The sequence below is a fragment of the Heterodontus francisci genome, unplaced genomic scaffold (genome assembly GCF_036365525.1).
Source record: "Heterodontus francisci isolate sHetFra1 unplaced genomic scaffold, sHetFra1.hap1 HAP1_SCAFFOLD_778, whole genome shotgun sequence".
Lineage (NCBI taxonomy): Eukaryota > Metazoa > Chordata > Chondrichthyes > Heterodontiformes > Heterodontidae > Heterodontus > Heterodontus francisci.
The window spans coordinates 1-18,034 of record NW_027140149.1 but is presented as its reverse complement, the minus strand read 5'-3'; the positions used below and the strand labels follow the sequence as shown (position 1 = coordinate 18,034).

General features: G+C 55.8%; 1 protein-coding gene across 2 annotated transcripts in view; it reads left to right on the top strand.

The window, feature by feature from the left end:
- LOC137358960 (pigment epithelium-derived factor-like) overlaps positions 1–8,809 on the top strand; it is a 127,920-nt gene extending 119,111 nt beyond the window's left edge. For both annotated transcript variants that reach the window (XM_068025126.1, XM_068025127.1), the window contains exons 6-8: positions 1,223–1,365; positions 4,230–4,440; positions 7,809–8,809. In XM_068025126.1, the coding sequence (XP_067881227.1) occupies positions 1,223–1,365; positions 4,230–4,440; positions 7,809–8,083 (629 nt within the window). In that variant the 3' untranslated portion in view covers positions 8,084–8,809. The remainder of the gene's footprint in view (positions 1–1,222; positions 1,366–4,229; positions 4,441–7,808) is intronic.
- The last annotated feature ends 9,225 nt before the right edge of the window (positions 8,810–18,034 follow it).

The window sequence follows — 18,034 nt, the reverse complement described above, 5'->3', positions numbered from 1 at the left end:
CACTGGGGGACAGTTCCTGAAGGTGCTGACTCTCACTGGGGTACAGTTCCTGAATGTGCTGACTCTCACTGGGGTACAGTTCCTGAAGGTGCTGACTCTCACTGGGGTACAGTTCCTGAAGGTGCTGACTCTCACTGGGACACAGTTCCAGAAGGTGCTGACTCTCACTGGGGGACAGTTCCTGAAGTTGCTGACTCTCACTGGGGTACAGTTCCTGAAGGTGCTGACTCTCACTGGGGTACAGTTCCTGAAGGTGCTGACTCTCACTGGGACACAGTTCCAGAAGGTGCTGACTCTCACTGGGGGACAGTTCCTGAAGGTGCTGACTCTCACTGGGGGACAGTTCCTGAAGGTGCTGACTCTCACTGGGGGACAGTTCCTGAAGGTGCTGACTCTCACTGGGATACAGTTCCTGAAGGTGCTGACTCTCACTGAGGGACAGTTCCTGAAGGTACTGACTCTCACTGGGATACAGTTCCTGAACGTGTTGACTCTCACTGGGATACAGTTCCTGAAGGTACTTACTCTCACTGGGGGGCAGTTCCTGAAGGTACTGACTCTCACTGGGACACAGTTCCAGAAGGTGCTGACTCTCACTAGGGGACAGTTCCTGAAGGTGCTGACTCTCACTGGGGGACAGTTCCTGAAGGTGCTGACTCTCACTGGGATACAGTTCCTGAAGGTGCTGACTCTCACTGAGGGACAGTTCCTGAAGGTACTGACTCTCACTGGGATACAGTTCCTGAACGTGTTGACTCTCACTGGGATACAGTTCCTGAAGGTACTGACTCTCACTGGGACACAGTTCCAGAAGGTGCTGACTCTCACTGGGGGACAGTTCCTGAAGGTGCTGACTCTCACTGGAGGCTTGACTGAGCTTGTGATTACACAGGGTGGAAGATGGGAAACTGGCCAAAACAGTGTTGGTATAATGAAGGGAAGGCACACGAGGGTTTCAGCAGCAGATGAGCTGAGGCGAGTGTTGTTCGGAAGTTTTGCTGGTGGATATGGTATTGTAAATTCAGCGTCAGGTCAAATAAGAAACCAAGGTTATGAAGCGACTGCACAAGCTTGAGACAGTGGCTGGAGAAAGAGATGGAGTCGGTGTCCAGTGAATGGAATTGGTGGCATTGACTGTGATTGATCCAAAGTTTGCCAGCTTTGTGCCAGCCTTATTCCACAGTCCAGCTGTCCTGGTACATTGTCTTTTCTTTTCTTTCAGGTCAACTGTTAACCAAATTCAATTCAGCTGAGACGACACAAAAGGTGTTCAGCGTAGATTACGGCCAAAATGTCATTGTTCCCATGATGTCTGACACAAACTATCCTTTACGTTACGGTTATGACTCCGAGTTGAGCTGCAAGGTAATCTTTACCCACAGATGGCTGCAAAGTCAAAAAGTGAAGCCAGCGCTGTGTCCACACGATAGCTATTCGCTACTCCCTGCCTCTTTCCCTCTTTCCTTCCCTTCCTTGCTGTCTGATTCCCTCTCAAAGTTGTGTCCAGTTCAGTGTTTTTGGGAAATAGATTGGAAGGTCTGATCACTCCCTTCTCCCTCCCGTTGTCTCTAATTCTAATCCTGATCCCTCAGAATATTTGTCTGATCTGTACCTCAATAGCATTTACCCAGCTTTGATTCATAGCTACAGAGATCCTGACCCCCCAAAAAATCTGTCAATCTCCTCTTTCTGATTAATTTCCAGTCAGAATAATCTCTCACTATTAAACCTCTGGTTAACCCTCAGTACTGAGGGAGCGCCGCACTGTCGGAGGGTCAGTACTGAGGGAACGCCGCACTGTCGGAGGGTCAGTACTGAGGGAGCGCCGCACTGTCGGAGGGTCAGTACTGAGGGAACGCTGCACTGTTGGAGGGTCAGTACTGAGGGAGTGCCACACTGTTGGAGGGTCAGTACTGAGGGAACGCCGCACTGTCGGAGGGTCAGTACTGAGGGAGTGCTGCACTGTCGGAGGGTCAGTACTGAGGGAGTGCTGCACTGTCGGAGGGTCAGTACTGAGGGAGTGCTGCACTGTCGGAGGGTCAGTACTGAGGGAGTGCTGCACTGTCGGAGGGTCAGTACTGAGGGAGCACCGCACTGTTGGAGGGTCAGTACTGAGGGAGCGCTGACTGTCGGAGGGTCAGTACTGAGGGAGTGCTGCACTGTCGGAGGGTCAGTACTGAGGGAACGCCGCACTGTTGGAGGGTCAGTACTGAGGGAGTGCTGCACTGTCGGAGGGTCAGTACTGAGGGAGCGCTGCACTGTGGGAGGGGCAGTACTGAGGGAGTGCTGCACTGTCGGAGGGTCAGTACTGAGGGAGTGCTGCACTGTCGGAGGGTCAGTACTGAGGGAGTGCTGCACTGTCGGAGGGTCAGTACTGAGGGAGTGCTGCACTGTCGGAGGGTCAGTACTGAGGGAACGCCGCACTGTTGGAGGGTCAGTACTGAGGGAGTGCTGCACTGTTGGAGGGTCAGTACTGAGGGAGTGCCGCACTGTCGGAGGGGCAGTACTGAGAGAACGCCGCACTGTTGGAGGGTCAGTACTGAGGGAGCGCTGCATTGTTGGAGGGTCAGTACTGAGGGAACGCCGCACTGTTGGAGGGTCAGTACTGAGGGAACGCCGCACTGTTGGAGGGTCAGTACTGAGGGAGTGCTGCACTGTCGGAGGGTCAGTACTGAGGGAACGCCGCACTGTTGGAGGGTCAGTACTGAGGGAACGCCGCACTGTTGGAGGGTCAGTACTGAAGGAGTGCCGCACTGTGGGAGGGTCAGTACTGAGGGAGCGCTGCATTGTTGGAGGGTCAGTACTGAGGGAGCGCTGCACTGTCGGAGGGTCAGTACTGAGGGAGTGCTGCATTGTTGGAGGGTCAGTACTGAGGGAGCGCTGACTGTCGGAGGGTCAGTACTGAGGGAGTGCTGCACTGTTGGAGGGTCAGTACTGAGGGAGTGCTGCACTGTCGGAGGGTCAGTACTGAGGGAGTGCTGCACTGTGGGAGGGTCAGTACTGAGGGAGTGCTGACTGTCGGAGGGTCAGTACTGAGGGAGCGCTGACTGTCGGAGGGGCAGTACTGAGAGAGCGCCGCACTGTGGGAGGGTCAGTACTGAGGGAGCGCCGCACTGTGGGAGGGTCAGTACTGAGGGAGCGCCGCACTGTTGGAGGGTCAGTACTGAGAGAACGCCGCACTGTGGGAGGGTCAGTACTGAGGGAGCGCTGACTGTCGGAGGGTCAGTACTGAGGGAGCGCCGCACTGTGGGAGGGTCAGTACTGAGGGAGCGCTGACTGTCGGAGGGTCAGTACTGAGGGAGCGCTGACTGTCGGAGGGTCAGTACTGAGGGAGCGCCGCACTGTGGGAGGGTCAGTACTGAGGGAGCGCTGACTGTCGGAGGGTCAGTACTGAGGGAGCGCCGCACTGTGGGAGGGTCAGTACTGAGGGAGCGCCGCACTGTGGGAGGGTCAGTACTGAGGGAGCGCCGCACTGTTGGAGGGTCAGTACTGAGGGAGTGCTGCACTGTTGGAGGGTCAGTACTGAGGGAGCGCCGCACTGTTGGAGGGTCAGTACTGAGGGAGTGCCGCACTGTTGGAGAGTCAGTACTGAGGGAACGCCGCACTGTTGGAGGGTCAGTACTGAGGGAGCGCCGCACTGTTGGAGGGTCAGTACTGAGGGAGTGCTGCACTGTTGGAGGGTCAGTACTGAGGGAGCGCCGCACTGTTGGAGGGTCAGTACTGAGGGAGCGCCGCACTGTTGGAGGGTCAGTACTGAGGGAGTGCCGCACTGTTGGAGAGTCAGTACTGAGGGAACGCCGCACTGTTGGAGGGTCAGTACTGAGGGAGCGCCGCACTGTTGGAGGGTCAGTACTGAGGGAGCGCCGCACTGTTGGAGAGTCAGTACTGAGGGAGTGCTGACTGTCGGAGAGGTAATACAGCTGAACCTTGTAATCCAATAGACGCAAAGCAACCCTTCCAGCATGTGGTCACAGGACATCAATCAGGAGAAGGAATCCTGGCTGATTTTCTCCCTAATGCAGGGCGATATCTACTGCCTCCCTGGTGAGATTCACTAACTCGGCACCAGCCTGGGCCTCCTGCTGTGTGTGGAGCTCAGTGCCACATCAGCCAGTGTTCTGCTCTCTGCTTACACTCTTCTGTGTGATTGTGTGTTTGGATGGAGCAGATTGCAGAACTTGTGGAGTTTCACAGATTTCTGTCGAAAGAATTCACTCTTTGTTCTCCAGATTGGCCTGTTTCGATATCTGGGTGACATCAGCCTGCTCATCTTTCTGCCCATCGATATCAGGAAGAACATGAGCCTGCTGGAGGAGAGTCTGAACCCCGTGTTTATCCATGATCTGGTCAGTCAGCTGCAGGAAGTGAAAGCGAGTGTCTCTTTACCCAGGCTCAAGATTAATGCTGAACTGGAGCTGAAGGAATCGCTTGGGGAAATGAGTAAGTGCGTTTCCATTGGCGACAGTACTGAGGGAATGCTGCACTGTCGGAGGGTCAGTAATGAGGGAGTGCTGCACTGTCGGAGGGTCAGTAATGAGGGTGCGCTGCACTGTCGGAGGGTCAGTACTGAGGGAGTGCTGCACTGTCGGAGGGTCAGTACTGAGGGAGCGCTGCACTGTCGGAGGGTCAGTACTGAGGGAGTGCCGCACTGTCGGAGGGTCAGTAATGAGGGAGCGCTGCACTGTCGGAGGGTCAGTGATGAGGGAGCGCTGCACTGTTGGAGGGTCAGTACTGAGGGAGTGCTGCACTGTCGGAGGGTCAGTACTGAGGGAGTGCTGCACTGTCGGAGGGTCAGTACTGAGGGAGCGCTGCACTGTCGGAGGGTCAGTACTGAGGGAGTGCTGCACTGTCAGAGGGTCAGTACTGAGGGAGCGCTGCACTGTCGGAGGGTCAGTACTGAGGGAGCGCTGCACTGTCGGAGGGTCAGTACTGAGGTAGTGCTGCACTGTCGGAGGGTCAGTACTGAGGGAGTGCTGCACTGTCGGAGGGTCAGTAATGAGGGAGCGCTGCACTGTCGGAGGGTCAGTACTGAGGGAGTGCTGCACTGTCGGAGGGTCAGTACTGAGGGAGCGCTGCACTGTCGGAGGGTCAGTAAAGAGGGAGCGCTGCACTGTCGGAGGGTCAGTAATGAGGGAGCGCTGCACTGTCGTAGGGTCAGTAATGAGGGAGCGCTGCACTGTCGGAGGGTCAGTAATGAGGGAGCACTGCACTGTCGGAGGGTCAGTACTGAGGGAGTGCTGCACTGTCAGAGGGTCAGTACTGAGGGAGCGCTGCACTGTCGGAGGGTCAGTACTGAGGTAGTGCTGCACTGTCGGAGGGTCAGTACTGAGGGAGTGCTGCACTGTCGGAGGGTCAGTAATGAGGGAGCGCTGCACTGTCGGAGGGTCAGTACTGAGGGAGTGCTGCACTGTCGGAGGGTCAGTACTGAGGGAGCGCTGCACTGTCGGAGGGTCAGTAAAGAGGGAGCGCTGCACTGTCGGAGGGTCAGTAATGAGGGAGCGCTGCACTGTCGTAGGGTCAGTAATGAGGGAGCGCTGCACTGTCGGAGGGTCAGTAATGAGGGAGCACTGCACTGTCGGAGGGTCAGTAATGAGGGAGTGCTGCACTGTCGGAGGGTCAGTAATGAGGGAGTGCTGCACTGTCGGAGGGTCAGTACTGAGGGAGTGCTGCACTGTCGGAGGGTCAGTAATGAGGGAGTGCTGCACTGTCGGAGGGTCAGTAATGATGGAGTGCTGCACTGTCGGAGGGTCAGTACTGAGGGAGTGCTGCACTGTCGGAGGGTCAGTACTGAGGGAGTGTTGCACTGTCGGAGGGTCAGTCCTGAGGGAGTGCTGCACTGTCGGAGGGTCAGTACTGAGGGAGCGCCGCACTGTCGGAGGGTCAGTACTGAGGGAGCGCCGCACTGTCGGAGGGTCAGTACTGAGGGAGTGCCGCACTGTCGGAGGGTCAGTACTGAGGGAGTGCCGCACTGTCGGAGGGTCAGTACTGAGGGAGTGCTGCACTGTCGGAGGGTCAGTCATGAGGGAGTGCTGCACTGTTGGAGGGTCAGTAATGAGGGAGTGCTGCACTGTCGGAGGGTCAGTAATGAGGGAGTGCTGCACTATCGGAGGGTCAGTACTGAGGGAGCGCCGCACTGCCCTCTTTGAGATGAGGTATTAAACTGAAACCCTCTCCGCTCTCTCAGGTGGATGTAAAAGATCCCATGATCGCTACTAAAGAGCAGGGGAGCTCTCTTCAGTGTCCTGGCCAAAATTTATCAATCAACTGACATCACTAACTAGATTATCTGGTCATTATCACATTGCTGTTTGTGGGATCTTGCTGTGTGCCGTGTTTCCAACATTATAACAATAACCACGTTGAAAAGTTTTTAATTGGCTGTAAAGCCAATGACGTCATAATAGGATTATAGAAATGTAAGTGTTTTCTTTCAATGTGGTGCAGTGATTAGCACCGCAGCCTCACAGCTCCAGGGACCCAGGTTCGATTCCGGGTACTGCCTGTGTGGAGTATGCAAGTTCTTCCTGTGACCGTGTGGGTTTTCTCCGGGTGCTCCGGTTTCCTCCCACAGCCAAAGACTTGCAGGTTGATAGGTAAATTGGCTATTGTAAATTGCCCCTAGTGTAGGTAGGTGGTAGGAGAATGGCGGGGATTTGGTAGCAAATATGGGATTAATGTAGGATTAGTATAAATGGGTGGTTGTTGGTCAGCACAGACTCGGTGGGCCGAAGGGCCTGTTTCAGTGCTGTATCTCTCTATGACTCTAATGTTTTAGGCAGCAGGTTAGGCTCTATTGAGCCTTCCTTCCAAACCTTCTCTCAGATTCCTTACTGTAATAAAAGGAATCCTCTGAAAACACAGGCAGAGAATGCAAATGCAAATTATGCTAAACCTTTACAAAATGCTGGTTTGGCCTCAGGGGAATTGTGTTCCTTTCTGGGCAGCACACTTTAATAAAAATGTCAAAGCCTTGGAGAGGGTGCGGAGGAGATTTACCAGGATGGGACCAGGGATGGAGGACTTGAGTTTTGTGGAGAGACTGGAAAAACTGGGATTGTTCTCCTTCGAGCAGAGAGGGTTAAGAGATTTAATAGATGTTCAAAATTATGTGGGTTTTCATAGAGTAAATAAGGAGAAAGCTTCCAGTGGCAGAGGGGGGGGCGGGGGCGGGGTGAGTAACCAGAGGATACAGATTTCAGATCATTGGAAAAAGAATCAGGGGGGGGAGATGAGGAGAATTTTTTTTGTTTACACAGTGAGTTGTTGTGATCTGGAACATGCTGCCTGAAAGGGAGGTGGAAGCAGATTCAATAGTAACTTTCAAAAGGGAGTTGGATAAATAGTTGAAAATTAAAAATGTGCAGGGCTGTGGGGAAAGAGGGGATAGTGGGACTAATTGGATAGATTGTAAAAGCCGACACAGGAACAATTGCCTCCTATTGTTCTGTATTATTTTATCATTCTGCAAGCTTTCAAAAACCAAGTGTGGTTTCAGCAAATCCTTAGTGTCTGATTGAGCTCAGCCTCTCAGCAGTCTGTGCTGGATAAGGTTGGTCAATCATTCTATCTGTGTTGACCATCTCCTTGCATTGTAACATTAAGTTCCTCTACCTCTCCCTGATTCTCTCTCTTCTCCAGCAACTTGAGGTTTCACATCTTTCCTCCACCTGCTGTTTTAAACCTGCAGGCCGAAAATGCTTGATACATTTTTGTGGGGTGAAGTGGGAATTTGGTAAAATTTTTAATTTCTTGCAGAAATTTCAAACAAAAGCACGTAAACATAGAAATGTCTGTTTGTTTTAAACCAGGTCTGACTCCTCTGTACACACCGTCCCGACTGAATAAAATTACAAATGTGCCATTGATGGTCTCCAGCATTAAACACCATGCTGTCTTGGAGTTGGACGAGAAAGGTGTTAGGGAGCCTCCGGTGTTGGATCCCAATGACAGACAACTCATCATGGATTTCCATGTCAACCGGCCTTTCCTCCTGGTCCTGTATGACAATCCCTCTGGCTCTCTGCTGCACATCGGGAGGGTCATGGATCCCAGGGGGCTGATGGAAGAGCCAGTTCACCAATAGACAGCAGAACAAGCCTGAAATTATCCACAAGCAAAACCCATGGAGAACGGGGTCATCACCAAGTCACCCAATCCCTCACCCAGCAAACATTCAATCCACCTTCTCCCTGAATCACCTGATCCAACTATTGTGTTTAGCAGGAGTTTACATCTCTCACCATGGCTACACTTCTGGATGACAGAAACACCAAACACCCCCTGGGTGACACCCATCCCCCTCACACTGCTGCCCCCTGGTTAACCACTCTCCCACCTAGCCACCAACCCCACCTCCCCCGGAGAATGTACACCCCCTGCACCAGCTCCACAATTCCCCACAAACAGTTTGGCTTGTGTCTCTGTTATTGCTAAGCATTGACCTGTGACACGGAACACTTCCTTCCCCCTCTGTAAAACTCAAATCCCTCCCTGTCTCAGTCTCTCTCTCCTTCCCTCGCTCCCTCTCCGCCTCTTAAATTGCCCCCTAACTTTCTTTATCTCCCTCCCTCTACCCCTCTCTCCTGCATCCTCAGACTCACTGGGTACCCGTCAACTCAGGTCGAGACTGGCACAGCTCACCCACTGGGAACCTGCTCCATAATCCTGAACTAACCATCTTCATTCCCCCAGCACACAAACTTCAAGGGAAGTCTCTGAAGTGGGTTAATTTCACACATTAATGGAGCCCCTCAGCTAGAATTGTGAGAAACTGTAATACATCAGGGGGAATAAAGCTCCGTTAAACCCATGGCTGTGTGTGTGTATTCATCTCTGGTGTGGGTATAAATAGTGCCAACAGGATCCAGGATGCCCAAAACAGCAATTAGAGAAAGCACTTCGTACACATGCACTCATCAAAATAAATTCTGCTTTTGGCAAAGTATCAAACACTCCCAGGGCAGGTACAGTACGGGTTAGATACAGAGTAAAGCTCCCTCTACACTGTCCCCATCAAACACTCCCAGGACAGATACAGCACGGGTTAGATACAGAGTAAAGCTCCCTCTACACTGTCCCCATCAAACACTCCCAGGACAGGTACAGCACTGGGATTGGCTGCTCTCTGATTTGGGAGCCTGAGTGCATCAACGAGGTGCAGCTGACTGTGGGCTGTGTGCAGAGGTTGGAGGCTGCAGGCTGTGTGACTGCTGCAAGAGGGAGATTCAAACTGAAACAAAAGTTTGTTCCAAATTTCAACAAAGGAAGGAAGGCAGAGAACTGGAAGCTCTTTTGTGAGTTTGTTTTATCCTGAAGTCTTTTTCATTGATTGTTGGGGGTGGGGAAAGAAGAGACCTGAAGACCTTGGGTGGGGCTGTATTGTTCAATAGGGAGCTCCTGTGTTTAACATCGTTGGATAGGGAGCTCCCTCCCCACCCCAACTACTAAGCCTGGGACAACTGGAGCTGCCCAGGTGAAGAGACTTTTCTTCTCTTTTCTCTTATCTGAACATCGAAGGAGGCGTGTGCCTTGGCAGCTTACAGCTGACCCAGGTGAAGACATCACCCCACCCTCCCAACTGGAAGACCAGCTACAAGACTTCTTTAAAATACCAACAAAGACTGATTCCTCCTGGCCTTCCTCTCCCTCAGCCTCTTCCCCTGTGCTACATCCTTTAAATGTTGCTTTTTTGATTTATTGTATTTGGTCTTTTTTTTTCTCTCAGCAAAGTGCTTGTAACTCTTCTACCCCATGACTTCTCAGTTCTCTCCGGTGGCGGGGCCCTCCTATGCTGCAGCAGCTGCGACAGCTGCTCCTGTGGCCCTGTCACCATTTAAAATCTTAACATCAAAGCATGGGGTGAAGAGTTACACTCATCCTAATATGACTATTGAGGCTTGTGTTAAGGCAATGGCCGTGGTTGTCGGCCCCTCGGCCATTGTTGCAGCCTCAAAGATGTATGGGAAGGCTGTGTTCTTCCTGAAGACCGAGCGGGCTGTGTCCCTCGCCCTAAGTACGGGGCTCACAGTGGGTGGGATTTTCCTGCCAGTGGACCCTCTGGGGGCCACTGCACATCGGGTAACCTTGTCGAACGTCCCACCCTTCATTCCTGATGAGCTCCTCCTCCCCCATCTACACCATCTGGGGGAGGTGAGGTCAGGGATCACCCCAGTCCCGCTCGGTCTTCGGGAGCACAGCCTCCGACATGTCTACTCCTTCCGCCGCCAGCTATTCATGCAGCTGGTGCGGGAGGAGGTCTTGGAGGGCCACTTCGGTATAGAGTTTCAGGGGACGGCCTACCGCGTCTTCTGGACCTCGGATGGGGCGCGGTGCCATGTCTGCAAGGGGGTGGGGCATGTTCGTAAGAACTGCCCCAACCTCCCGGCCGCCAGCTCCACCTCGGCGGCCCAGAGTGGTTCCACAGCACCTCCTCCCACTCCCCCCGCAGATCCAACAGACACCGCTCAGTCGGTTCCGGAGGCTGTGGTTTTCACAGCCTCTGGCGGGGAGGGGAGCGTCCGTCCGAGCAGAAGGAAGACGCGGGGAAAAAAGAAACATCATGAGGCGCGTCCCCTGGACACTTTGACTCAACCCGAGCCTGAGCTCAGCCCAAAGCCCATTCCCATGGAATCCACCTGTCCCAGGGCTGGGCTCAGGCCCAGGGTGACTAAAAAGGAAAAAAAGGGTGCGGAGGCGGAGGCCTCTGATGACATGGAGGTCTCTGAGTCTCCGCGCCCAAGTGCGAAAAAGAGGAGAAGGCACCCCTCCACAGAAATAACACAGGGCCCTGAGGTGCAGGGCCCATCTGTTGGAGGGGAGCTGCCTCCTGTTTCTGGTCCTCAGGTTCCCCCTACCGCCACCACCAAGGCTGCAAAGTCTGGGCAGGAGCTCCCTATTCCTCAGGATGGAGGGGAGGGGATGGCCCCGGTACGTGAGGCCCCTCCTAAAGGAGTAAGTGGGGCCCTGCTTGTGGTGGGGGAGCCTGGGGAAACCGCCCATTCCGCCACTGCTACTGGGTCGGGTGCCCTGAATGAAGGGGAGGGCGAGGCCCCAGAGGGTCGGGCCTCCCAGCCGGAGTCCACCACCAACCAGGAGACACCCGACCCAGTTATAACCGAGAATGCTGCCCCATCTGCTGGGCCTGTGGGTGCGGGCGGAGCGGGAGATAGCCTCCTCCCTCCGCCTCCAGTCTCGGCTCCGGCTGGTTTCCCGGAGTCCGGAACTTCTGTCTCCCCTGGACCACTCATTGGCCTGGGGACGGAGGTGGAGGGGGGTCCTGAACCGCTGGTGCCTACAGGCTCCAGTTTCACAATAGAACCCAGAGAGGACTCCTCCGCCATCGATCCTGGGGGTGGGATCGTGACGGAGGCGGGACCAGCTGGCGCGGCCGGGACGTTCGCCCCACAGTGTGCGGTGGGCGTGTCGGCCGTTGGCGGTGATGACCCGGAGGAGGATGGGGATTCGGTGGGGGGCACGGAGGATGATCTTGATTCCATCGCCAGTGAGGTGGTGGAGTCCCTCGTGCCTCCCACCGAATCTCCTCTCATCCCCACGGCGGAACTCCGGGATTTCCTCGCGGCTTGCAGAGGTTGCCGCAATAAAGTTCAGCTGGCCCTCGACCGTTGGTCGAATCTGGCGCTGATCATCCAGTCCGTCCGTGCTGCCCTGAAGATAACGGGCAAGCGCGCGGGCGTGAAACTGGTTGAGAGGCGCCGTTTTAATGTGTTCCTCAATGGGTTGCTGGGGGAGTGGAAGGCCAGGTGCACTTCCACTCCCTCCTCACAGTGAGGTGTTGGTTACGGGTTTTAAGTACCTTTGACATGAAGATAACCATAGCCAGCCTCAACATCAACGGCAGCAGGGGGTCTCACCGCAGATTTCACAATCTCTCAGTCCTCAGGGAAGGGAGATACGCGGTGAGCTTTCTGCAGGAAACCCACACCGTTTCGGGAGACGAAGCCACCTGGCTCCTGGAGTGGCAGGGTGGGGTCTACATGAGTCACCTCACCCCTATTTCTAGTGGGGTGGCTATCTTGTTGGCCCCTACTTTTCAGCCGGAGATCTTGGGGGTCAAGGAGCTAGTGCCGGGCCGCTTGCTCCACCTCGCCGTTCGCCTGGGTAGCGTGCCGCTCCACTTTGTGAATGTGTACGCACCCAGACCTGGCGCGTTGCAAGCGCGCTTCTTTGAAGAAGTGTCCGCTCTCTTGAGCTCCATCGATAGCGGCGAGTGCATCATCCTCGGGGGGGATTTTAACTGCACCCTCGAGGTGGGGGATCGCTCCGGTCCCCAGCGCGGCCAAGCGTCGGTGGAGAAGTTGAGGGGACTGATCAGCTCCCTTAACTTGGTGGACGTCTGGCGAATCTCCATCCCGACTCCAGCGCCTTCACGTGGAGGTCTGGAGGAGGGGGGTCGCGAATCGACCGCCTCTACATTTCGCAGGCGTACGCCTCCCGCGTCTCGGTGGCCTCCATGCGGCTGGTGCCGTGCTCGGACCACCACTTGGTGTGGGCAGAGTTTACTCCGCTCCGCACGCGGGCGGGGTCCGCGTACTGGCACTTGAACAACCGGCTGCTGGAGGACGAGCGATTTCGGGACTCGTTCTGTCGATTCTGGGCCGACTGGAGAAGGAAGCAGGGGGGCTTCCCCTCCTTGAGGCTATGGTGGGATGTGGGCAAGACTCACATCCACGTCTTCTGTCAGGAGTATGCGAAGGGGTCGACCAAGAGGCGGGAAGCCGAGATCGGGCGCCTTGAGAGGGAGGTGCTCGACTTGGAGTCCCACCTCGGTCATGCCGTCGTGGACCCGGCCCTGTGGCAGGCGTACAAAGAGAAGAAGGCGCGCTGAGAGACCTGCAGCTCATAGGGTCCCGAGGCGCGTACGTGAGGTCGCGGATCCAGATCCTGGAAGATTTGGACCGCGCCTCACCCTTCTTCTACTCGCTGGAAAAATGGCGGGGGGTCCGTAAGCAGCTCGTCGAGCTGCTGGCCGACGACGGATCCTCCATCACGGATCCGGAGGGAATGGGCCTCCTGGTCCGGACGTATTACAGTGCGTTGTTCTCTCCGGATCCGTCCAGCGAGGATGCACGCAGAGTTTTGTGGGAGGACCTGCCGCAGGTCAGCCGGAGGGCGCCGAAGGATTGGAGGCTCCGCTCACGTTGGCGGAGCTGACTGGCGCCCTCCACCAGCTCTCGAGGGGCAAATCCCCGGGGCTGGATGGGTTGACCGTGGAGTTCCTCAGGGCGTTCTGGGACGTCCTGGGGGACGATTACGCGCGGGTCCTGGGGGAAAGCCTGGCGACCGGGGAGATGCCCCTCTCGTGGCGCAGGGCGGTCATTGTCCTGCTGCCGAAGAGGGGCGATCTCCGCCTGCTTAAAAACTGGCGTCCGGTCTCCCTCCTCAGCACGGATTGTAAGATCTTTGCCCGGGCTATGTCTACCCGCCTGGGCTCCGTGCTGGCCCACATGATCCACCCCGACCAGTCCTACATGGTCCCGGGCCGGTCCATCCAGGACAACATCCACCTGGTCCGGGACCTGATCCATCTTTCCCAGAGGACTGGTCAGTCGGTCGCCTTTCTCTCCCTCGATCAGGAGAAGGCGTTCGACAGGGTGGATCACGATTACCTTTTCGGGACTCTGCGCGCTTTCGGACTCGGGCCGCATTTTGTGGCCCGGGTCCGACTTTTATACGCCGCCGCAGAGTGTCTAGTCAAAGTTAACGGGTCCTTGACGGCGCCCCTTCGCTTTGGGAGAGGAGTGCGTCAGGGGTGCCCCATGTCCGGCCAATTGTATACCATCTGCGTGGAGCCCTCCCTGTGCCTGCTTCGCAGGAGGTTGACGGGATTGGCTCTGCGCGAGCCGGCCATGCGGGTCGTCCTCTCGGCTTACGCCGACGACGTGCTCCTCGCAATCACAGATCCCGTTGACTTGCGGAGGATGCGCGACTGCCAGCAGACCTTTTCTGCCGCATCCTCCGCGAGGATCAATTGGGAGAAATGTTCCGGACTCCTGGTTGGTCAGTGGCGGGTGGACTCCCTGCCGGAGGAGATGACACTTTTTGCGTGAGCACCACGCACCTCCTCTATCTGGGCGTCCACCTTAGCCCCGCTGAGGAAGCCTGGCCGGCAAACTGGCAGGAGTTGGAGGCGCAAGTCACCGCTCGGCTGGGGCGCTGGACAGGACTGCTCCAAGTGCTTTCCTACAGGGGCCGAGCGCTGGTCATAAACCAACTGGTGGCCTCCATGCTGTGGTACCGGTTGGTCACTTTGGCCCCGCCCCCTGTATTTGCCAACAAGATCCAGAAAAAACTCGTCGATTTCTTCTGGGGCAAGAGGAAACACTGGGTTTCTGCCGCGGTCCTGAGTCTCCCGATCGAGGAGGGCGGTCAGTCGCTGGTGTGCGTCCGCACCCAGGCTGCGACTCTCTGCCTTCGGACCCTGCAGAGATACCTGTACGTCGTGCGTCCTCCCAGATGGTGTGCGCTGGCGACGTATTTTTTCCGCCAGTGTCACTGCCTTCAAGACGACACGCAGCTCCCGGTGGAATCCGTTAGCCACGCCTCTCTGAGGGAGTTGCCTGTCTTTTACCGGGATCTATTCCGAGTCTGGAACATGGTCGCCTCCAGTCAGGGCGCTCCCCCGCCGGCGGAGGAGAGCGCCTTGGCTGTCCGGGCGGCCGACTCCGGGGACGGTCCGGCGGGCGGAGGAGTCGCCGATACCCCCGGGACGCCCCTCACTGCGGGTGGCGAGGGGGCTCGGGAGTGCGGAGCGTTCCCGGCCGGGCTGACCCCCGCTCGGCCAGAACTGCTCATTGGACCCAGGTCCCGAAACCCTCCTCGGGAGCCGGTCCCGCACAACCCGAGCCGCCTCTCGGAAATGCCCTCCGTGCCATTCCAATCGGCGCGGAGGGGTTTCCTGTACGGGCTGCTCCTGCACACTCTCCACTTCCTCGCCCTCGTCAGCCGGCCGGACACGCCCTGGCGGTCCGCGTTGCCATCTGGCGGCGAGGGGAAACCCTGATGGCGGTCTCTACGCGGGAGTCTTCCCCCTTTACATCGGGGACTTGGGGTGGAGGGTGCTGCACAGAGCAGTCCCGTGCAATAGGCTTTTAAGTAGGTTCACGGACTCCCAGGCCAGCTGTACTTTCTGCGGCCTGGACGAGTCCGTGTTCCACATTTATACGGAGTGTGCGAGGTTGCAGCCCCTATTTGAGTATCTGAAGGGGCTGCTCCTCAAATTCTGGCTGCACTTCAGTCCCACGCTCCTGATCTTTGGGCACCCGGTGCAGAGGGGCTTGGGCCGGGAGGAGGATCTCCTCGTCGGTCTGCTCCTGGGCCTGGCCAAGGTGGCAATTCACAGGTCCAGGTTGCGGCCGTCGGGGGTCCGTCCTCCCCGACTGCCTGCCCCTCTTCCGCGGTTACGTTTGCGCCCGGGTGTCCCTGGAGAAGGAGCATGCGGTGACTGCCGGTACGCTTGAGGCCTTCCGCGACCGGTGGGCACCACAGGGACTGGAGTGCTTTGTCGACGCCGAGAATGGCATTTTAATTTGAGTTTTTGTTTATTTCTGTTTTTAATAAAGTTATTTTAAAATATAAGTGTGTATATAAAGGGGGCCTGAGGAATAAAGGCCCCCTCGACACAAAATATATAAAAGGGGCCTGGGGTATAAAGGTCACCTTTGGAAAAAAAAAGAAAAAAAAAAAACGGGGGTTAGATACAGAGTAAGCTCCCTCTACACTGTCCCCATCAAACACTCCCAGGACAGGTACAGTACGGGGTTAGATACACAGTAAAGCTCCCTCTACACTGTCCCATCACACACTGGAAGTGTCAGCCTGGCTTATGGGTTTTAGTCTCATTGTGATGAGCAGTTGGAGAAGTTGTCAGAATGTAGGGTCAATATTCAGGAAATGCAGCAGCAGGGAAAACACTGCTGTTTGACACTGAGACACTGGTTGACATCCTTCCATCTATGAAAGATGATGGACACGGACTAAACAATTCATTTAGGTGGGGTGTCTTCTCTTGATGCATCTTTGCTGATGGCTGTGAAGGCCAATCCTAGAGAGGAAGGTTCTGCCACAAGTGAAGCTGCCAAGTAACACTGAGTTGTTGTTTTGATGTTGGTGCCTATTGCCAAGCTGCTGTAGCAACTGGTCATCGTGGTAGTGTACACCAGTCCACAGGATATGTTGCCACTTCCCTCTTTCACCAGCTCGTGACTCCCAGGTACGTTAGTCGACACTTAGGGCCTTCATGTCACGTTGCAAGCATCCTTGAATTGGAGCATTGGGCTCCCCACTAGTTGTCTGACCCCTGTTACCTCACCGTGCATAAGGTCCTTGGGTATGTGACTGTCTTCCATCCTGCGGACGTGTCCGATCTACCAAAGCCGCCTCTGTTTGATTAGTGCCAACACTCGGGAGCTCTGCCTTTGAGAGGACTGCTGCATTTGTGATTTTGTCCTGCCAGGATATACCCATAATGCACCGCAGACAGCGAAGATAGAAATTATTGAGCTGCTTTTCCTGGTAGCTGTAAGTTGCCCATATTTCACAGCCATATAGCAAGGTGCTGAGAACACAGACCTTATAAACCATCAGCTTGGTCCCGAGGGTCAGTTGGTGTTATCCCTTGTACATTTTGCCAGTTGGCCAAAGGTGGTAGCTGCTTTCACTATGCGTGTATCGGGCTCTGCATCAAGGGTCACATTGTCTGTCACCGTGGGCCCAAGGTAACAGAATTTGCAAACTACTTCCAGTGGGGTGAGACAGTGCAGGCACACAAAATGGAGATTGTAGTGTTGTGCTGTGTTCTCAAGTCTTCTTTAAATAACAAAGCAGTCTCCTCATGCTGTCATCAGTTGTTACTGGGGCTTAATCTCTAAAGATACAGTTTTTTAAAAAAGGGATTGTTTCTGATAATCCTGTTTCAGTATTAGAACTACATTGCATTACTGAGGGAGTGCCGCACTGTCAGAGGGTCAGTACTGACGGAGCGCTGCACTGTTGGAGGGGTCAGTTCTGAGCAAGTGCTGCACTGTCGGAGGGTCAGTACTGAGGGAGTGCTGCACTGTCGGAGGGTCAGTACTGAGGAATGCTGCACTGTCGGAGGGTCAGTACTGAGGGTGTGCTGCACTGTCGGAGGGTCAGTACTGAGGGAGTGCTGCACTGTCGGAGGGTCAGTACTGAGGGAGTGCTGCACTGTCGGAGGGTCAGTACTGAGGGACTGCTGCACTGTCGGAGGGTCAGCACTGAGGGACTGCTGCACTGTCGGAGGGTCAGCACTGAGGGAGTGCTGCACTGTCGGAGGGTCAGCACTGAGGGAGTGCTGCACTGTCAGAGGGATCAGTTCTGAGGGAGTGCTGCACTGTCGGACGGTCAGTACTGAGGGAGTGCTGCACTGTCGGAGGGTCAGCACTGAGGGAGTGCTGCACTGTCGGAGGGGTCAGTTCTGAGGGAGTGCTGCACTGTCGGACGGTCAGTACTGAGGGAGTACTGCACTGTCGGAGGATCAGTACTGAGGGAGTGCTGCACTGTCGGAGGGTCAGTACTGAGGAGTGCTGCACAGTCGGAGGCTCAGTACTGAGGGAGTGCTGCACTGTCAGAGGGTCTGCTCTGAAGGAGCGTTGCACTGTCGGAGGGTCAGTACTGAGGGAGTGCTGCACTGTCGGAGGGTCAGTACTGAGGGAGTGCTGCACTGTCAGAGGGTCTGCTCTGAAGGAGCGTTGCACTGTCGGAGGATCAGTACTGAGGGAGTGCTGCACTGTCGGACGGTCAGCACTGAGCGAGCGCTGCACTGTCAGAGGGTCAGTCCTGAGGGAGTGCTGCACTGTCGGAGGGTCAGTACTGAGGGAGTGCTGCACTGTCGGAGGGTCAGCACTGAGGGAGTGCTGCACTGTCGGAGGGTCAGTACTGAGGGAGTGCTGCACTGTCGGAGGGTCAGCACTGAGGGAGTGCTGCACTGTCGGAGGGGTCAGTTCTGAGGGAGTGCTGCACTGTCGGACGGTCAGTACTGAGGGAGTGCTGCACAGTA